This window comes from Ascaphus truei, chromosome 5 (genome assembly GCF_040206685.1).
Source record: "Ascaphus truei isolate aAscTru1 chromosome 5, aAscTru1.hap1, whole genome shotgun sequence".
Lineage (NCBI taxonomy): Eukaryota > Metazoa > Chordata > Amphibia > Anura > Ascaphidae > Ascaphus > Ascaphus truei.
Genome location: NC_134487.1, coordinates 159,495,194 through 159,518,435, shown reverse-complemented (window position 1 = coordinate 159,518,435; position 23,242 = coordinate 159,495,194). Strand labels below are relative to the sequence as shown.

At 40.4% G+C, this 23,242-nt stretch overlaps 1 protein-coding gene across 1 annotated transcript in view; it reads right to left on the bottom strand.

Annotated features, from left to right (window-relative positions):
- The window catches only part of MACROH2A1 (macroH2A.1 histone), a 92,303-nt gene that overhangs the window by 35,804 nt on the left and 33,257 nt on the right, over positions 1–23,242 (bottom strand). Inside the window, 4 exon segments of the mRNA XM_075601131.1 lie at positions 7,997–8,096; positions 9,452–9,562; positions 11,547–11,744; positions 14,456–14,562. Coding sequence (XP_075457246.1) covers positions 7,997–8,096; positions 9,452–9,562; positions 11,547–11,744; positions 14,456–14,562 — 516 coding nt within the window.

Genomic DNA, 23,242 nt, shown 5'->3' with positions numbered 1-23,242 from the left:
CCAAAGAGAAGCAGTTTCAGTCATCACATTAGGGGTGAGTTCATTAAATGTTTGACCAAATATAGCAGGCTAATTTTTAAGTTGATAATTTTGTATGGCCCTCGAATGATTTTATAAATATCAAAATGGCCCTTGGCAGAAAAAAGGTTCCCCACCCCTGGCCTAGACCATTATGGGATATTAGTGGATTATAAGGACTCAGACTGTCAGTTATATCCAGACAATAAATGGTCTTAAACAGTACACAGACTGCACTGCTGAATTTTCATCAGCTGTGAGCAACAAGCTATGAACTAACACTCCCATTTCCCTCCAGGGGATTGGTGTATCTAGCTAGATGCTCCCACCATACAGAGTACTTAAAGATGTGGAGACACTGCGTACTTGACTCCTCCACTGAAGAAATGTGGGCAACCACATGAAATGTTTGTAGGGATTTTAATGACGCCATGACGTGGTGTTCTTAGTGGGTGGCGGCACTTCTAAGGCACTCCACAGACTAGGTTGTATGGCGATGTTTTCTATTCCATTGTGCTACATTGGTTAATTACAAAAACAGCGGAGTATCCACTTCTAAGGCAGCTAGCTGATCAGTATGTATAGTGGTTGTTTCTATCTGTTAAAGAATTATACTTTTAAGAATTTAAACCTAGCTGATCACTTACTACAAATTGTTATTGCTGCCATAACACTGCATCTAACTAAAATGCTATACTTAACCCATTTAGGTGGTATACAACAAGATACTATGTATGCATGTGTGATACATCTTGTGTGGATATTACTACTAATAGACATTAGTGTCAACTGAGATAATTTGCTGATCAGTATATATAGCGGTTGTTTTTACTTGCAAAAGCATAATACTTTTAAGAATATAACCTAGCTGATCATTCACTACAAATCGCTTTTGCTGCCATAACCCTGCATCTAGTTAGACAACCCATTAAGGGTGTACACAACAAAATACTCTGTATGCATGTGTGGAACAGCTTGTGTGGATATTATTACTATTAGACATTAGTGCCAACTGAGATAGATTATTATACTGAAAAAGACAAGTATACTTCCTGACTATATAACAAAAGAACAAAATTCCATAGATCAGTGCTTCCAAATCTTGGCTACCAAGTAACAGTCTTGTAACTGGTAAAGAGTATGAACTTGCTTGTAGAAAGGACTATCGAGGCATCATGGAGTCTGATTACTAATAAATGTATAATTCTCAAAAGAAAGGGAGGTGCAAATATAATGTCCTGGTTGATAATGCAGATAGTAACTGTTGATAAACAGCACTCTCCAATTCTCTTCCTAGGTGGACTACCTCCCTAGAGCTAATATATACAATGTCCAGCAGTGTTCCTCCAATTATTTGGAAATCGTAATGTGGTAAGAAAATGATGGTACTCACAGTAAGATGCTGTCCATTCTGTGTTGGCATGCCTCACGCTGCAGGCAAATGCAGAGGATCCGGTAAAGGAAAAAACGGAGCACAGCAGCAAAAAAGTAGGAGGGCTACCATACTGTGACTAGATTAAAATTAATTTAATGAAAAAAAGAGGACAACAAGGCACAGATAAGGTAATTGAACTCTAACGCGTTTCGCGTAATACTCTGACGAAGCGCTGGAAAATGCATGAAGCGCGTTAGAGTTCACTTACCTTATCTGTGCCATGTTGTCCTCTTTTTTTCCTTAAATTGATTTTAATCTAGTCATAGTTTTGTAGCGCACCTACCTTTTTGCTGCTGTGCTCTGTTTTATCCTTCACCGGATCCTCTGTACTTCCTGACTATGAGGTGAGCCTGTGCCTCAAAGATATACTGTATGTCTTCACTACAGTATTTTCTCATTGGATAATTACCATTTTTTGGATACCTCTATTATACCAGTATTCATTTGGTCTAATTGGCTAAATATGCCATGCTGTAAATTGTAGCATATACAACCTATGGTCGGAGTGGCAAGCTATTGTTTAGCTACTTTGGATTTAAATACCAGACACAATAAATACAGTTTATTTATAGACCATTATTAAAGTGTCACAATGGTATTCTGTAGCTGCCACTAGTGGATTTTATTACACTGTAAATATTTATCACACACGTCGTTGTTATATCAATAAATTAGTTTTATTCATTTGTATTAGTGGGAGACAATAAATAGCATATATATGGTTTGATGTTTATAAAAAATATATATACTTTGGAATGCCTCCTTAAAGTAGTACTGTAGGGATATTTACATACCCTGACTATTAAGTCAGCAAAAAAATTGGTTCTTTCCTATCGTGTCATGAGTGCAAGATGAGGGCTCTTGTGTAGGATATCTATCTTACACGCAGCGTTGTTGGTTTAATTTACCATAGTGACAGATATACACATATGATTCTGCATATTCAATTTTAAAAAAATAATTTTTTGGTAGTAGCAGGCAGCTGAAAAGGTTCATATTTATTTTTTATATTTTATAATATTTAACGGAACTAACTCACATTACTACTTTTTTCTGCATTTATGACAGCTCTACAATCTCTACTACACAATGATTTATTAATGGCGCATCGCTATCAAAGTTCATGCAAATTGTGCAATTTGCATTGTGCGTCTCTTTACGTCAATGTATCAAGGTCTTTTCTCCATGTTTGGGCAATGTGCATAAGCTTGAGATGGAGCACAGACTGTAATGAGATGCAAAGTACAGGTATCAAATTCTGTGTCACTTCTTAAATGTATATTTGCATCTAAAAAAATCATGTTTTCTTTATGCTGATACTTCAACTCCCAAGAGTTTACAACATATCATATACAGCAATAATTGTAGAGGGTGGTAATGTTTATGCATGTTGCTTCTAACTACGTACTGTAGGATCTCTTCAGAGGCATATACCTTTCCTTTCAAATGTTGACTCTGCAGAAGTTACCTCTTTAGGGCAATAAAATCCACTTAAGAAATGGCTCTGTTGTAAATATGCCAAATCAATTCATGGAGCACTGATTACATTTTTTTAAATAAGTGGAGGATTTCTTAAAATTAGTTGTTGCTAGTTGTGCCTAAATTACATACAATTTGATCAGTGTCTGATGCAATTATTTATTGCGTGTAAAACAGATGTGTTGAATTTCCTGTCTTAGGTAACAGCTGCAAGGATTTGTGTCACATTTGTGTAGACGTGTTTCTTCCCCAAGAATTCTAGCATTATTACACTATTTTAAAATCAGACATTAGGGGTCACGTGTGTTTAAAGATGGCGTAAGAAATAATTTAGCCTTGTAAGGAATTTGGGACCAATTGGCCAGCTGTTCTTTTTCTTTACAAAATACAATGTACAACAAGTGTATGCTTTTTTGTTAAAGTTAAGCAATTTTTTTCATCTTTTTATTTTTCCAGAAGTACTAAAGAAGTAGAATCCATTACTGAAACTAATGGGTAGGATTGTCTGAGTAAGAAAAGCAGGTTATCATTATGGACAAATCTAGCATTATATTATTTAGGATCCTATTCTACTGTATATACCGTACACGTTAAAGGTGCTATTCAGACCATTTGCAGCCAAAAATATGGATTTTCGGCTGAAAACGGCCCAAATGGTGTGTATAGCATATATAGAAGGTGTCCCCTAGATCAGTATTAAAGTACAACAAAAAATATTTTGCAATCTCTAACAGTTTGTGGCAGGAAGCATTAACAATGAATGGTTTTAATCCAAATATGGGACAATTTATGGTATCTTTTGGCAAAATAATTTGGCTATTGCTCTATAGTAATACCGATACACACTGCTGATATAGAAAGTGCATTATGCAGTATTTTGCTTAAGATACATTTACAAAAATTGGCTAATAAAGACAATATTTATGTGTACAGATGTGGTGCTATTCAAGTTCCCCATGCGGCACTTGGAGCAGGTGGAGCGCAGCCCAAGTGTTACTGCTTCTGAATGGCCCTCCCGCTGCTTTAATCCTACTGGGCTGCTAACTAATTTGTAAAGTGCTGCGCAGAGAGATCAGAGAGAAGCAGTCCCTTGCCATGTGTCTCCCAATGTAGCTCTTACAGCAAATCTCATTATTTGTATTATTATTTTTAGTACATAGGATTGGAGCAGAGGGTCTCCAGAGCTGAAACACATTCATTTCAGGTCTGGGGACCTCCTGCTTCCCAAGATACAGGGCTCTGTATGGGATGGGGGCATCTCCTGCAAGTTTAAATCTTCTGCGTTGTGTATTTTTGTGCCATCGGGGATGGATTGTTTCTCCTCGCTTTTGGGTTTATTTTTTCCTGATTGTTTCTTTTTGTGCTATCGGACATGGATTGTTTTAATTTTAATGGAAGCTGACGATCATTGCTTCGGAGCAAGTGGGGATTATTGCTTTGTGGGTCAAAAGTTGATTGGTGCCGCAGTTGGATGAGAAGGATGAACCTTCATCCCGGCAAGGGTAAGACACACATGTATTGACTATAGGGTGCCCATTGATTGCCAATGTTGCTATCTGTACCCCCAGTTGAGGACATAGGTAAGCACAGCGACAAACAATGGATTTAATGGTTAGTGTTTGTTTTTATTGTATTACAATTTGTCATTTATCTTATTGTGGTTTTTTTATGCTTCTCAATGAGCAAAAACGCTATAAGCCATATTTGACCATTACTGTGTGTTATGGTGGTCGAGGGAGTTCTTGGGGCAGAGGGAGTGGTTGACGGGTAATTGCCCCGGGGAGGGTGGTTACACCTCCTTGGGTGGGGGGGTTAATCTCTTAATTATCATTAGTCGTTACTACCCGCTAAAGTAATTAATGGGTTTCTGGCGAGTAGTGTTTTAATGGTTGGGCATCAGCCCTTTATTGGATTATGGTGATACTGAGGAGGAGGACGGGGATGGCCTTCATCCTGGCATGGGTAAGTACTACTTTTATTAACTATAGTGTGCCAATTGATTGCCAATGTGGGTATTTGTGCCCCCTGTTGAGGGCATAGGTATATCAATGGATTTGATGATTATTGTTTGATTTTATTGTAATCTACAGAATATTTTATTGTATTTTGTAATGTTTTTTTTTCTTAATAGGCAAAAGCACTATTAGCCAGATATGGCTAATAGGGCTATTGCCCATTACTGTGTGTGTGGTGGTGGTGAAGCAGGGGGGGAGGTTTGATGAGGGTAGAGGGGGTGGGTGATAAGGTAGTTGCCCCCAGGGAGGGTGGTTAGGCTTCCAGGACTGGGAGCGTGGGGGGTAAGAAGGAAGGTTTACCCCGTCATTATCTTAGTTATTAGTCACAAAGGCAATGAGGGGGTGGGGGGTTATTAATGTATTTTAATTGTTAATGTATTTTTTTACTTATAGCTTAATATTGATTGCCAATGTGGCTATCTAGGCTCTACATTGAGAGGATCTAGTTAGCCACAGTGACAATCAATGGTTTTATGTTTCAAGTGTATTTTATTTTTTGGGTAATTACTATTATTAGTAATTATTAAATAATGAATAATTACAATAAAAATAATAATTAATTATTTTGGAATAATGCCCCAAACCACTATTAGCCATATTGGGCATTAGTCTAGAGGGGGGTAAGTGGTTAGGCCACCCAGGTGGAGGTGGGCAGGTGGGGGGAGGGTTTAGCTCCTTCCCTACCTTAGCGGAAAGCCACTAAGATAATGAAGCTTTTATTTTTAGTAAATAGGATTGAAGCAGGGGGTCTCCACAGCTGAATCACATTAATTTCAGGTTCGTGGGCCCCTGCATCCTGAGGTACAGGCCTCAAAATGGGGTGTAGGTATCTGGGGCTGTTGAAATGTCCCGGTCATGTAGGCCAAGATTCGGGGGATTTAAATTTGCAGGCGCCCCATACGGAGGCCTGTATCTCGGGGTCCCAGACCTGAAATTACTGCGATTCAGCTCTGGAGACCCCTTGCTTCAATCCTATGTACTAAAAACAATAATACAAATAGTGCAATTTGCTGTGCGGGGAGAAACGGAGAGAGGGACTGCTTTTCTCTAATCTCTTTGCGCAGCTTTTAGGCTTGGTCCATAGTGCAGGTACGTGCGCGTGCGCGATGATGGACCGCATGGCGTCGCACGCGCCTGTCGCCTGAGCAATCTGTGGACTCAGATTGCTTGCGACGGGGAGGCGTGACGGAGGCATGGCCGAGACTTCTACTTAAACTACTCAAAAGTAACTTCTACTTAAACATATTACCGTAGCCGTCATGAATCCATTGCTACTGTATGTAAACTCCCTATGTGACCGAGTTTGCTACCATATTATCAAAAGAGTTACTGTATGTGTCATACAGCACTGAGGTAATATACTACATAACTACAGTGTGTAATGTCAGTAATGATGAGAAATAAACGGAATAGGTTTCAGTGCGTGTACAATCCTACATGCAGTTATCCAAAATGCTTCTACCTGGACTTCAAAATATTGCAATCTTCATGCCTCATCACTAAAGAATAACTGATTTCATATCAGCTACTCTACTCTCCATTTGTTTTTAGCCAACTTATATGGACTGCTGGAAGAAGTCAATGAAATGTAGATTCACTCAGCTGGAAATCAAGCAAGCTTCTGCTGCCAATTAACCATGCACACACACATGAAACTCTGCATCACTAAACTTTTCATTACCTACTTCACCACCGGTGTAGAAGTCAGAGTTTGTCGGGTGAATGACAGCATCACTGTCGAGGTTGGCAATGTCAGCCTTTACAACTTGCAACTATAACAGGCAAACAAATGTATGTCAACCATGTGGGATAAAGAACATATTCTACATTTATGACTCAACCCATTTCTTTGTTTTCCTACCTTGATAGCTCAGGCACATGAGCAGTGATCCAGCTGGTGTGTAAAATGTGGAGTTGAGCAGAACTGGACATGTTTACAAAACAAACTTGTGTCGATTGTAAGCATTGAGGAATAATTGCCTTCATCATACTCATATTTGGGAAAAACCCAAATGTATTTGTTATAACCCTATTTTAATCTAATTGACATATTGTTAACTGAAAAGAAAACGCTGTTAAAAGAAAAGGGAGTTATCAAGCAAAACAAAAGATAGTTTATCCATTTTGAACAATACAGTACAAACTGTTTACTCTGAGAGAGAAAAAGCGCCTGACAATTCTAAATGCATCGATGTTGGTAATTTATTTAATATACTTTAAGACGTGAAGGAAGGTTTTTTCCTGTATTGTTTACTAATGATACCAGTATTTAAGCAGTAGTCCATTGTTAGTTGGATAGTTACTTAACCTTCAGGTTTTGGAATGTATGATTAATACGACAACGTAAAAACTGCTTATTCAGTCACTAAGTTTAAATGGCGCAAGCTGGGCTACCGTTGCCACAAGAAGAGTTGGATTCAACAATACTATAGGTTTTGAGGGCAAGGACAATGAAAAAGTCCTTTACTGATAACTATATGGGCAAACTTAATTAGGTGATCATATGGTTTTCGCATGTACTGTACAGTATCTGCCTATGCACAAATAGTTCTTGGAATAGAAAGGGACCTACAGTATCACCACCCTCAAGCAAGGTCTGGACAGGTCAAAAGAGGTAGAAAATGCAGCATTGATTTAATACTAAACCGCACATATGTGATTTTTTTTTCAAATGGCATGTTTTGAACTTGTTTTCCAAAAAATAGTCTCCAAATATTTTCTCCAGGCGAAAAAGAACCCTACAAAGGTAAAATGGATAATCCATCTTTTGTGTGACTGGATGTAGGCATTCAACTTACTGTACGTAAGAAAGCAGCTAACAGTCAGCGTGAAATAATTATAGAAGAAACATATGCTTATGTTAGATAGCTTAGAAAAAATGTTAGGCAGCCAAAATTGGTTAAACTATATCAAATTTCCACTAGATATATACAGTTGTTTTAACTAAGCTCAATGACCAGGTTCCAATGCTTTTTGTGCAAGGTAACATGTTTTGAAATCTATAATTATCACCCAACCATTAGCTATACCAAACTCAACATCCATTTACCTATATCATCTTTAAGGTCAATGTCAGCATTGGTAGGATTGATAACAGCCTCCACCTCAAATCCGGCTAAATTACTGATTTCACTGTGAATAAGGTTCAGCTGAAAAGAAAAGCATGAGGTGGGAAGTAACAGGGCAGCAGAAGATATCAGAAAAGAAGCAAAATAGAGAGCAATAGAGCCCGAAGCAGCACCACTGCAAATTAATATGCAAAATAGAAATGCAATTAAAGTTATGAGTTACAGGTCAGTAAAAAGAAGCAAAATCAGCTCTGGACAGAAGGCATAAAGTGAAATATTTTCTGTTGAGCTTCTAAGGCTTTCTAGTTTATAGTGTATCTACCAATGTAATGGTATCAACTTTAAAAAAAATAAAATAAATAATAATAAAACTTTCTTACAAAACAAAAGAACAAAAATCTAGGTTGAATGTTTTAGTAATGGATGGGCCTGTAATGTGTGCCCAAGTCTATCGGCATCTAAAAAATGATTGCGTCTTCATCTCTATAGTGTGCAAAATTACAGTAGAGATGTGAAACGCTCAATATTCTGTGTTACAGGTACCAAATACAATGGAGCAATGTGTAAGATACTCATAAATGATGAACATGGGATTTTGGTGCATACATATATAGATGGGAAGCGGGGGTCTCTGGAGCTGGACCGTGTTCATTTCAGCTAATTTCAGCTAAGGTGCTGCCAGTATCTCAATCCTGTTTAAAGCTCCCATGTCAGGCGGTTCAATAGGAAGCCGCAAGGAGGCCTCTGGGACCTTTAAACAGCCATATTGCATGCCGAGTCGAGCCTGCTATAAGCAGCCCCTTCAGAGGTACAGTATGTATCGCTGAAGCAGGTGGCTCCCAGAGGTTACATGAATGCGGTTCGGCTCAGAGGACCCCCTGCTGCCCACCTAGGGCAAACAAAATATTAACCGCCCCTGCACTCACCCCAAGCAGAAATGTAGCTTTAACATATATTTACCAAATGTTTTCTCTTTATTTAATTAAATTGTAACAAATAAAAAAATAACAATGTGTCTTTATATTGAGCAAGTGCAGAAATGCAAAGCCAATCCTACATCCACAATTTAAAACTGATAAATTCCATGCAAAATTAAATTTTATAGCCATGTATAAATAAAATGCCATTTAGAAGCTTTGTACTCTTCCAGCTTATGGAACCTACAAATGCATTGCTCTCCAATGTGCTGGGAACGCCAAAAGCGACATAACAATGCAAGGGAATTCTTAGGGGGATGCACAAGAGTTAGAATTGGTGACGGTGAGGGGAGCTTGCAAAGATAAGAAGGGGAATGCAAAAAGCCATAGCAGAAAGAACTGAGGACTGTGTGATCAATCGAGGTCCCTTCTTCCTACAGATCTGAATCTAAACCCACCTTACACAAGAGTTTATGTCAAAGGACTGATAACTATGCTTCCTGCCAGTTTAATGCATACCTTTTGTCCAAGGAAAAGACTTTTGGTGGAAAGAACAGTGAATCCATCTGCCGGAGTGCCTTCTGTTGTACTGTCTGCACTTGCTGCTTTGCTGACTTCTCCCTGCTTCTTCTAACCGCATATAAAGCATTGAGTGTTACAGGAAAAAAAAATAGGCAAACAAAGCTGATCTGTTATAGTACATAATAAAAGTGCTGAATAAATAAAGTTATAAGAAAGTCGCATATCTAAACCACTGGAAGCGGACTTCTAATTCATTACAGAGAGGGTTAGGCATCAGTATTAAAGCAGAACTATCAATTGTACAGTTGATATGTGTGGTGACAATTTAAGTTTACAACTATACAAAACAAAAAATTGCATCTGTTTTTTTATGTGAACAGTCACAAGTATATGGCTATGCAAACACTCACAAGGATTTGCATTTAGAGCACATTTCTGACATGTGCAACTTACAAAAAAGTTCTGAAGATATGAAAACTGGCAAACAAAAAAATCTTAATTAGAGAGCACCTTTGAACAGAACTTTGCAAAACAAATGCCTTTTTTGGGGGGGCAAAAGCTCTGGAATATCGTAAAGGGGGAAAAAATCAAAAAGTATTTTTTGAGACTGCAAATTGAACAATAGTCATGCTTAAAGCTCCGACAGTTTTGCAAGTTTGCACATCTCTACCACTAGTACATGCAAAAGGAAAAAACAAAAATAGGTACCCGGTCTAGGACATTTGGTCACGACCGTTTTGCCGTGACCAAGTGTCTGCCAGTGTTCAGCTGCAGGGACATCTCGCCACCAGCTGTTTCGCTGTCAAGGCAAGCCCCTAACATTACCCTAAAAAAACCCTAATCTTCACCCCTAATACTAACGCTACCCTCTACCCTAAAAATCTTAACCCTTTATCCTAAAACCGCTTACCCTAATCCCCTACCCTAAAAACCTGACCCTTTACCCTAATCTTCTACCCTAAAAACCTGACCCCTTACCTTAATCCCCTACCCTAAAAACCTGACCCCTCAACCTAAAACCCCTTACCCTAATTCCCTCACCTAAAAACCTTAGCCCCTTACCCTAATCCCCTAAACTAAAACCCTTAACCCCTTACCCAAAATGGCCAGTGGCGGAGTAGCTGCAGCGAAGGGTCCCTTGGCGGCAAAAGCTGGCAGCAACTTGGTCTCGGCAGATGGCCACGACCAAATGTTCGATTTCGATAGATACCTTTTAATATGGTAAAATACCCCATTGGGTTATTACATTTCGATTTGCGGACCACTTTAATATTACAACAAAATGTTTATTGTTTGCTTTACAGTTTGGCAAGGAAACTGCTAAGAGCAACAGTTACCGCCATTTATGTGTACCAGGTCTATTCTTGGCCATATTGAATTCTTCCTAAGCGGTTTTGCTTGCCTTGTGCCAGTAGCACTGCATTAAGGACTTCAATTTACAACATCTCTAATCTGTGTTACCCAATCTTTTAAAACCAGGCCTCAAAAAACATTTATTTTGCCTTTTGGCCCCCATTCTGCATTTGGTGCACAAAGATCTCCAAGATTTGGGGGTTGGGTTCAACCCAAAAAAATCCAATTTAAACAAATATGGATTCAACATAGTAGAGTAAATGAATAATGTTATTAATGCTGGAAAACTTCCATTCTGTCTCTCTTACATAGATCCATTTTTTTAAACACTTTCTGTATCTATCCCATCAATCTGAACGTCCCTTGTAAATCTCTTGCCCCCGTCCCCCTCCCCAATAATTTAAAACAATACCCCAACTCCAGCCCTCAAAAAACCCCAACAGGTCAGGTTTTAAGGCTATCCCTGCTTCAGCACAGGTGGCTCAATCAGTGGCTCAATCATCTTGACTGAACCACCTGTGCTGAATCAGGGATATCCCTACAACGTTACCTATTGGGGGTTCGTGAGGACTGGAGTTGGGAACCACTGCGCTAAGGTGAAGTGCCTTTGGGAAATAGAAATAAAGTAAGATATACAGCATCAGTATAATGCTACAGTGCAGCATATTCAAAAGAAATAACTATTGTAAAAGATTAACCATAGCATCTTCTCTAACCAGTTGAAGAAAGAGAGACATACCTTGGATTTCCTCACCCCTTTTTTGGTTCCCGGTTTCTTTAATGCGACTTTTTTAGGTAATGATGTTTTTGTTTTTTTGGCTGGAGGTGGAGTAATAATAGCTTCCAGTTTTCCTTTGGATCCTCGCTTCTTTGCCAACAGCTCTGGGTGAATATTTGGTAAAACACCACCGCTTGCTATGGTGACACCTTTTAATAGCTACAGATACATAAATGAACATGTGAGGTTGGGAAAATCTGGCCTGGTTGGTTATTGCTTCTTGTTAACAGTACATCATCAAATTTGAACCTTCCCCTACCCCAGTTCCACTGTCTGAATTAGGTATATTTTCTTCATATTTTGTATAAGAAAATGGATACTTACAGTAGCTACTTATTATATGCAGTATAATCATATATACTATCTGGTCCAAGAAATATCAGCCTGGCAGGCATTTCAAAGCCTATAGGTCAGGGCTCTTCAACTATTGTAGCTCCCCAAAGGGGCAGGACCCGAAAACATTTAGGATTAGAAGTATCACAGGCTTATTGCGAAGTAATTTTAGATAGATTTGAAGACTTGAAAACTATTATATTTCAATAATTTTGAAGCATTTATAACATCTGTACCATATATATTCACATTATTTTAATATAAAAGTGAGTTTCCGTGTACAAAATTGCACTTAGCGGCCTAAGCAACTACAGTAGTATGCAATTAGCACAAGTAGAGTCCAAAGGCCACATGAAGGCTGCCAGTTGAAGAGCCCTGGTCTAGGCTTTCATTTTCATGTGCTCAAATTAGATTAATCCATTGATGCACACCAATAAAAAGATGTATTGTACTACAAGGAGGGGTACATAGAAATAGACGTGTAAAAAAAAAACAGATGGAAGTCATAGCACATTTTAAACAGGCTGTTTGTCTGAGTTTTAAGCATTGGAGAACAAAGGAGGGGGGTAAGCAAGTGATCAACTGGACCATACTAATTGTGATATGGTGTATAATCAACAAAAATAATCGATAATTATAAATGTGAAGTGGGTGCAACTGTGAACTGAAAGTGAATCAGGAAAAAATGAGGAGTACAAAGTAATTAATTGTACACCAAGCAATATTCACTTAAATGCACACCACCAATTTAAAATGTAACTTTTAATACTACACGCATGCGCAATGCTTGGAATTTGAGATGACACTGAGTGTATCATCTCACGCATGCACAGTATCTTCCATGTTAACGTTCCGTTTTGCGCACCTGAGCATAGACACTATTGCCTACGGCAATCAAGTGAGGTAAAGACACGAGCTTATACAATATTAATAAAGGTTTTTTATGATGTTTGCAAGTAATTGCGCATGCGCTTTTTGCGCATGCGCAGGAACGGATTGTCTATGATGTTACTATGGCGACGCTAGGGTATAAATAACATCCGCTCCCCCTCCACTGCAAAATTGTCCCTGACGAAGCTCCCTAATAGGAGGGAAACGTGCGTTGGGCACGTGATGATGTCATCAGCCTCCGCTATGGGGCTGTTTTAAACAATGTTTGTCAGCCAGTTTTTCAGTAGAGCTATATATAACAACAGTTTAACAGTGAGGGAATGGTTCCTTATGTTCATTGGTATTAATCACCTGGATCCACCACCTATTCAAGGATAATATAGTGTTCCATCCCTACTGCTAATTCAATTTATTCATCTATTGGGCTAGCTACTGATGTGGTGGGCTTGTTGCTCACCCTGGCTGTTTGCACGTTTGCAGCCTCTATCACTCCATTTTCAATTGTATCTATACACGAGAGGCGGCTTTTGGTGCATATGTTATTTGATTTAATTTATTTTATTCTTTATTACACATTTTTCTCGGTAATATATGTTTTAAGTATATAATAGTATTAAAAGTTACATTTTAAATTGGTGGTGTGCATTTAAGTGAATTTTGTTTGGTGTACAATTACTTTGTACTCCTCATTTTTTCCTGTTTTAAGCATTATACTAATGGTAGGGTTAGTGGTAAAGTCACAGACCTCCAGTGTGATAAAGCATGCTTTAATTGTCAGTGCTCTCAAAGCCAAAAGTCTCAGTGAGCACTTTTGAGGGTAAGAAATAACTGTACCTGTATATTCTACTATGCAAAATACTATACATTTGGCAGATCTATCTAAAAAAAGTCAATTTTATTAAATGACTAACAGAGTTTATTAAATACAGTAGGTTTACACATACTGTACTACCGTAACAACATAATGTACTACCATAACAACATACTGTACTACTGTACTACTGTACTGTACTACCATAACAACATACTGTGCAATCATAACAACATAATGTACTACCATAACAACATACTGTACTACCATAACAACATAATGTACTACCATAACAACATACTGTACTACCATAACAACATACTGTACAATCATAACAACATAATGTACAATCATAACATACTGTACTACAATAACAACATACTGTACTACCATAACAACATAATGTACTACCATAACAACATACTGTACTACCATAACAACATACTGTACTACCATAACAACATACTGTACAATCATAACATACTGTACTACCATAACAACATACTGTACAATCATAACATAATGTACTACAATAACAACATACTGTACTACCATGACAACATACTGTACAACTCTTGCAACATACTGTACTACCATAGCAACATACTGAATTACAGTAGAAACATACTGTACTACCATGCCAACATACTGTACTACTCTAGCAACATACCGTACTGGTAAAAATTTTTTTAATTCTTGCCTTTTCATTCCTCATTTTAAATACAGTCTGTATTAAGACATCTTTCAAACAAACTGTGAGCATTACTTTATCAAATACTGTATCTAATATCTTCCCCATTATTACCTACTAAAGAATAATGGAAACATTACTTACCTGATTTAATTCTTCATCGTTTGCTATAGCTAGAAGGATGTGTCTTGGTGTGACGCGACCCTTTTTATTGTCTCTTGCCGCATTTCCAGCCAGTTCCAAAATTTCCGCTAGTAAGAAAAGGTAGCCTGTTAATCATTACATTATATTCACCCGCCGGTCAGTACAACGGACATTAATAAAACAAACATCATTTGGACTAATCTAATACAAATAAAAATAAGTAGATACATTGATTAGATTTTTTTTCTGGATCCGATTGAAAAAAATGCCTTTAGTTATGAAAAAGTAATTTTTGATATAGTATTATCGTGATTTGAATTGTCTACAGGAGTGCCATTGCATTTTGCATACACATACAGTATATTTATTGATAAAAAGGAGAGCTCAACTGAATTCCAATATGGTACAATCATTATTTATATGATTTAAAACGCATTTTTTAACGTTCTGTTATCTCAATTAGTATATATACTGAATGTTCGTGCTATCAAACCCTTCCAGATGAATATCCTTTGGAAATCAGCTCTGTTGTTGAAATCAACTCTTCCGTTGGAAGTTCTTCAATGCTGTATGCAGTACTATCACGTATATTTGAAGTAACTAGGACATGCGACAAAGGTGAAAAATACTGCGCACCAAATAGTGACAATATATGAACTATACAAAAAACAACAACCAATCTAGTGATACGATAAAAAATATTAACATGATACTTATTTAGTGACTTGTGTGAATAAAGTGATTAAAATATATATATTAAATATATATGATATAGAGGTATCGGTACCGTGTTAGCCGAGTTTTAATACTCAAAAATAAATAGACGATACCGTTCTGTGGCTAACGAAATGCTTCTATTTGTTTGAGCTTTCGAGATACACTGATCTCTTCTTCCGGCGATGGTACATTGAATAAAGCAAGCAAGGTTTTAATTAAAAACAGTGCATATAAGAATATTATCTGTGACTTAAACCTAACACCCCCGTGTAGTATGCGATTTATGACGAGGTGTTAAACAGTCCCTGAATGTTAGTGATGTAAGAGTGTGTGTGTGTGTATGTGTTTATGTCTGTATGTAAATATAAATTAGTAAATAGCCAACAGTGTATACAAGAGAATGAATCTGCATCGCCACAGCATCACACGCGGAACAAGAGACAGTCCTGTCGGCGAATATTTCTCTGACTCTGGCCACAAGATGAACGATCTGAAGGTTGCCATACTCAAAGGTAATCATAGAACACCGAAAGAGAGACGGTTGGATGAATACAAATTTATGCAACTGTTCAGGACACTTAGCGATGGCCTAAACCGAGACCCAAGTTTTATGAGTCACTACTGACATGAGAGAACTCTCTTCCCATGAGTGCTAAAGACCATATCAATACATACTGCGCTATATGTTAGCACACACAGCTTTCTTAAACATACAAATACTCAATGTAATTCCATCCCTATATACCAATAGGGACCACATAGTATCTACACACACTTTTAGTAATGCTACACCCTCTTAGATTTCCGCACCTACCCACACCATTGATATACACTCCCACTTCACACACACCTTTTGTAAAGCGCTGTATACACTGTGGGCTCTTTACTACAGATGCAGCGGCCGTTATTCGAACACTTCATGCGTTGTATACCTCGGAATACCCATGTCATGGCGCATGATTTCTTCCAACCGTACCGCCTTAAGACGCGTGTTGACTCGTGTGTTTATTGAGTGCAGAAAATGGCATTTTAGCGTTGTCTGCAATACCGTCGAGAAACTCATGTGGGCAATCGTGAGTTGTTGTCTTAAAAATCTAATAGCAATTCAACCTGTCTTTAATTGCCATACAGTACAGAACATCAAGTGTCTGTAATTGTAATATGAAAATTAATGTTACGAGTTTGTACTGTATAGTGTATAGAGTATACATCTCTTGGGTTTAAATATCACCTCTACGTTGACGACACACAAATTTACTTTTCAACACCAGACCTTACACCTGCTGTACAAACCAAAGTTTCTGAATGTCTCTCTGCTATATCATCCTGGATGGCCCTCCCGTCGCCTTAAACTCAACATGGCTAAAACAGAGCTCCTCATACTTCCTCCCAAATCTGGCCCTACTACCTCCTTCCACATTACTGTTGGAACTACAATCATTCACCCAGTAGCCCAAGCACGCTGCTTAGGGGTCACACTGGACTCCTCTTTCACATTCTCCTCTCACATTCAAAACGTTTATAAAACCTGTCGCTTTTTCCTCCGCAATATCACTAAGATACACCCGTTTCTCTGTTGCTCGACTGCTAAAACCCTGACTCAGGCCCTCATGCTTTCCCATCTTGATTACTGTAACCTCCTGCTGTCCGACCTCTCACCCGTCTCCCCTACAATCTATCCTAAACGCTGCTGCCAGAATCGTTCTGCTCTTTCCTAAATCTGTCTCTGTGTCTCACCTCCTGAAATCCTTCTCCTGGCTTCCGATCAAATCCCGCATCTCACACTCGATTCTCCTTCTCACTTTTAAAGCTTTACACTCTTCTGCCCCGCCTTACATCTCAGCCCTAATTTCTCGTTATACACCATCCCGACTCTTGCGTTCTTCTCAAGGATGTCTTCTTTCTACCCCCTTTGTATCTAAAGCCCTCTCCCGCCTTAAACCTTTTTCACTGACTGCCCCACACCTCTGGAATACCCTTCCCCTCAATACCCGACTAGCACCCACTCTATCCACCTTTAAGACCCACCTTAAGACACATTTGCTTAAACAAGCATATGAATAGCATGGTAGATAAAACTGGGAACATGATATAAAGCTTAGCCCCTTGCAGATGCACTTACCAGAACTCCCTCCTACTGTCTCTGTACGTTCTCCCTACCCACTGTGGCAGGACGGTCTCGCGGCGGGGTCAGTAAGACGCTAGACACGATGGGAAACTTTAAACACTAGTGGTTTATTAGCCACAACCAAAATAAGTAGGGGTGCACTCCCTTTAAGAAACTACTTTCTTGAAAATTAAAGCCTAGTCCTGTTAGGGACACTAACTCACTTCTTGAGCCCTTACTAACAGGACAGCCAGCTAATCTGGTCATGCCCAAAACATGCTACACAAAGGATAACGATACGTATAAGAATAAAGTCTTATCTGTTTTGCCGCTCCAGTAGCAACAGGAACACGGTTCCGGGGAGCAGGCTATGTCCAGCCTCGCAGCGATCTTGATCTTTATCCTGGGTTGGGGTCCCAGCTGGACCCAGCAGCCTAGCTCCTCGCAGGACTGGGGGACCAGAGCAACAGCAACGGCTTCCCAGCCGGGAGAGTTCTCTCCACCTTCCTGTGGAAAAACAAGCTCCCCTTGTGTGAGCAACTTCCTGCTTTTTAAAGCACTTCTTTCACTCATGAGTTCAGCCCCTGTTTAATCAGTCTTCAGCTGTGCTTTCTCTGTCTGAGGAGATTAACACTCAGTGATCTGACTGCAGCATCTCTCCATTCACTGTCACAGCCTACTGAGTCAGTGACACTGTCACATATTCCTCTCCCCAGCGAAACATTGTCCTGTGGAGCGGCCCGTGCACCATTCTGTGCACCAGCATCTTTGTCGCCAATGTCTGACGTCGGCCCTTGCCTCCCCCTTTTTTTTTTCTTGCCTTCCAATTTAGGCATTTTCTTTTTGGGGTAATTACCAGGCCATCTGGGCCTGAGGACTGGTACCTCACTATCTCCTTTAATTCAGATGCAAGACTGAAATCTTGTAAAACTATGGAGTCCTCCAAGGCTTGTTTGGCTTCGTTAAGCTGCACTCTTAAATCTGCAATCTTTAACTGTAATTTCCTTGATTTCGCAGCATCCGCTGGTATGTCCACGCTAACAATTGGCTCTCGCAGCTCAGAGACTATTTCTGCCACAATCTAAATTCTCCGGTCATCATCTTTAACAATACGGAGCAATAATTCCATTAGACACGTTATAAGGGAAGTTGGTGTATTAGGTATCACAAGCATCTCTTGTAGGACAGCAAGAAGGCGTTTCCTGCCTCCTTCTTCACTGGTATCTAGACAGCCGACAATAAGAATCAGCTGCTGACCTATAAATTCTTTAATCAGCATGTCTTCAATTTGTGTCATATCCGCTTTTTGTTCTTCTGTGAGAACAGCAGGGTTTTGAAGATAACTTAAGAGATAGTCTGCATAGACAGCGGGCTCTGGTAAAACATGTTCCAGTGCAGCCTCCCCTTTATCATCCTTTGACTTTATCTCTACCGCCACCTTTTCTTTGGACTGCTTCAGTGACCCAAACGTCTGTCTTGGGCTTGTAAGCTTTTCCTCCAGCTTCATCTGAGAAACCTCCTGCTGGGCAGCAGTAGAGTCCAACGTAGCGTCCCGCTCAGACTTTAGAGACTCGATCTCCTTGCCTAGGTCACACTTTTGTTTCTCCGCCATCCTGCGGCCGCCATCCTCCAGGTCCTTCCTCAGGTCTTGAAGCAGTCCTTCTGCCTTTCTTCTTTCACTAAGTGCGGCTGCTAGTTCATCTTCGTTAGAATTGAGTCGCGATTCTACGTCTCCTAGCAGACTCAGAGCAAGGCTTAAATCTGTCTCTCTTTCTTTATTCTGGACCTGCAGCTGCTGGTGCTCCTCCCGGACCTTGTCTAGCTCCAGCTGTAGCCAGGCCCCCTCATTGGTCGTGTAGTCCAGCCGCTTGTGGATATCAGCCATCTCAGTTTCATGGTGCAACATCAGGCAGGCCACCTGACGGACGGACACCTCCTCCGTCTTGGCGCGCTGCATCTTGTGCTCAGCCATCTGCGTTTGCAGCTCTTCAATCTGATGCTGCCAGTCCCATCTCAGACCCTTCACCTCTTCCCGGTGCTTACTCTGGGTTTGCATCAACGCCTCCTCCATCTTTTTGAGCTCTGCAGTTCTTGTCGCCAGTATCGCTGTTGCTTCTGTCTTCCAGGCTTCTTTCTCCTTGGCATACTGACTCATGGAGATGGAGTTGCCTCTCTGCTTCTCCAGCTCTTGCTCCAGTCTTTGGACCTTCTCATGTTCCCTCTCACACAGAGTCACCTGGCTTCTAAGCTCCGCCTCCAGCGATGCTCTTGTGGCGCTCAATGTGATCTTCAGCTGCTCCAGGGCGAGGCATTCTTTTTCCAGCATTTTCTCTGCATTCTGCAGAGCAGCCTGTACTTAATTTTTTCCTTGCGCCAATTGTGTCTTCACTTTCTGCGCTTGGTGAAGCTTCTCAGTCCCATCACTGACCTGACCAGTCAGGTTTAAAACCTCTTCCTTCAGGTTTATATTCTCCATTTTCACAGTATCTATATCCCTTAGGACCGTTTCATTGGCTTTCTTCAAAGTACCCAGCTTTGCCCCTAGCGATGCTCTTGTGGCGTACAGCGTGGCCCTCAGTTCCTCATGCTGTTCTGTGGGGACATACTGGGTACTCAGCCGTTCCTGTAGCACTCGCTGCTTCTCCTTGGCTGCTTGCAGACTTGCATGTAGCTCTTGCAGCTGGCTCTGCCATAAGTGCATTGCCTGTGTGTGCTGCTGCAGGGAGACACGTTGCATCCTCTCTGTATTCTGCAGTGCTTCCTGCACCTCTAGCTTTTCCTGGATCAATTGCTTCTCCACTTTTCCTGCTTGGTGGAGCTTCTTATCACCTTTACTGATTTGATCAGTCAAGTCTGAATTTTTCTGCGTCAGACTTACATTCTCCTTCTTTACAGTCTCTAAATCCCTCAGGGCATTCTCATGGGTTTCCTTCAACATACCCAGCTCTGTGTTTGGACTGTGGCCCTCCTGGCGTGAGAGCTCCAGCTCTGTTTTGAACGCGCTAGCTTCTTGGTGAGAAACTTCTAAGTCTTTGATGAAGTTTTGCACATCTCTCTGGGACATCTCATAGCATAGTCTCCAGTCAGGACTTGTTCTCTCTGATTCCACGTTAGCAATTGCAGTGTTGGCCTTATCCAAACTTGTTTTCAGCTCCTCCAACTCACTCCGTAAGAGACGCTCTGTTTTCTTTAACTCCTCATACTCAAGTATAGCTGGGAGTATACACCTCTTTACCTCGGCGTTCGCTTCTCGCTCCCTATTCAATTGTTCCTGCAAGGCATCATAATCACGGTGGGCAGTTTGGAGTGCAGAAATTAAGGCCTCTTTTAACTGGATCAAGGATTCAGCTTCCCTTTGCTCCTCCTTTTCCTTTGCCACCGTTCCTGTGACAATTCTGCCCATCACTCCGGTCTGCAGCACATCTCGGTGGCTTGCTAACGCCTGTTGTGCTGATATCGCAGGTTCAAGTGGTTTGGTCACTTCCCCTGTGATTTGAGGAACAGTTTTCTTTTTCTTCTTTCTTTTTGCTTTATTAGCTCCAGAGATATCAGTGGTGCTGGGCACACGCTCACTGGTATCAGCTTCCACATCTTGCTTGCACTCATAGGGCGTTGCTTGCTTTTGCAGCTGATTGTCTTTGAAAATTTTGGGGCACACATCTTCCATGTGACCTACTTTATGACAGGCCCAGCATACTAAATTCATCTGTGGGTACGGCTCTCCCCCAGGGGCCACATACGAGTTGTCATCATCATCATCATCGTATGGCCTGAAGGGACACTGTTTTGTATGGTTATGTACATTGCAAAACTGACACTTGACAGCGGCCATTTTAAAACCCCGTTTTTTTTTGTTTTTTTTTCCACACCCGACGAGGCAGACTTTGCACAACACACGTAAGTTGTATGAGCTTTACAATCTTTGAACCTTCTGGGTTCTTCTTAGGGCAACTTCTTTGCAAAAATCCATTTTCACTTTCTTTTTTACCAGACAGGGAAAACTTTACCTCACAGCACTTGCTAGCTGCAAATTCACTCACTTCAGCAAAAGGCATTAGCTTTACACAGCAATCCTTTCATACCCGACGGGCAAAATTTACACTCAGCGCTTGCTAGCTGTAACTTCCATGCTTCAGCAAAAAATCATTTTTTTTCCGCTTGAGTTCAGTGTCTCAACACATCTTCATCTACTGACCCCCAGAGGTGTAACATCCCACTTCTGACACCACCTGTGGCAGGACGGCCTCGCGGCGGGGTCAGTAAGATGCTAGACACGATGGGAAACTTTAAACACTAGTGGTTTATTAGCCACAACCAAAATAAGTAGGGGTGCACTGTCCCTTTAAGAAACTACTTTCTTGAAAATTAAAGCCTAGTCCCGTTAGGGACTCTAACTCACTTCTTGAGCCCTTACTAACAGGACAGCCAACTAATCTGGTCATGCCCAAAACATGCTACACAAAGGATAACGATACGTATAAGAATAAAGTCTTATCTGTTTTGCCGCTCCAGTAGCAACAGGAACACGGTTCCGGGGAGCAGGCTATGTCCAGCCTCGCAGCGATCTTGATCTTTATCCTGGGTTGGGGTCCCAGCTGGTCCCAGCAGCCTAGCTCCTCGCAGGACTGGGGGACCAGAGCAACAGCAACGGCTTCCCAGCCGGGAGAGTTCTCTCCACCTTCCTGTGGAAAAACAAGCTCTCCTTGTGTGAGCAACTTCCTGCTTTTTAAAGCACTTCTTTCACTCATGAGTTCAGCCCCTGTTTAATCAGTCTTCAGCTGTGCTTTCTCTGTCTGAGGAGATTAACACTCAGTGATCTGGCTGCAGCATCTCTCCATTCACTGTCACAGCCTACTTTGTCAGTGACTCTGTCACACCACCAATTAGACTGTAAGCTCCTCGGAGCAGGGACTCCTCTTCCTTAATGTTACTTTTATGTCTGAAGCACTTATTCCCATGATCTGTTATTTATATTATCTGTTATTTATTTGATTACCACATGTATTACTACTGTGAAGCGATATTTACATTAATGGCGCTATATAAATAAAGACATACAATACAATAGTGTACATGGGAAAGAAGTCCTTTCTGAGGCTCCTTAGCCATAAACAGATATGAGCACACATACAGTAACAAAAGTATTTTGTATGAATTAAGTGGTGTATTTGTACAAGATATTAAAGGGAAAAGGAGTAATATAAAAATACAAAGTCGCTTCTTCCGAATGTAAAATATTTTTTACGCTCATGCGTGTATGTCTAATTGGAACCTTGTTGAAACGCATATGCGTGTCATCACATTTAGGCGCATGCGCGTATGACTTTGAACTACAGGTACAGAAAAACACCTGGTTTGGGTTAAGGTTGCCTAATCTAACGCTTCCACCCACAAACGTCAGGTGAAAATTTGTAAAAATCATAGTTCGAAATGAAATAGTCATATATTTCTGCTACAGTCACCATGTTATCTGCTTCAGTATTAATTGTAGAACATATTAAAAATGCATAACTACAGTCAGGTTTTTTATACGTGTACGGTGTACACATGGTGTCCAGTCCAGTCCAATCCACTCAGCAATTGTGCAAGGATACTGTAAGAATGTAGAAAAAAGCACAGAGCATTGAGTTTTATACGTTTTTTATTATGAAACGCCTACATTTGATAACGTCTTCAAGGACCAAGGTCGATTCACAATGGACAACTGTGGTAGACTTGGTTTTTAAACACCTGTAAATTGACACAATAGCACAGTATAGTACACATTGCAATTCATTAATTTCTGCCACCTGGCGGATACGCGAAGAATTGTACCCAAAGAAATCCGAAACCATTAAATTAAAACAGATCAATCGCGGTAAACACAGGGTTGCATGGTGTGCCTGGCGTGCCAGGCGGCGTGAAGACCACGTGGAATATAGCAGAGCACACGAAAACAGCTTATGGGTGCTGGGGACCCCGCG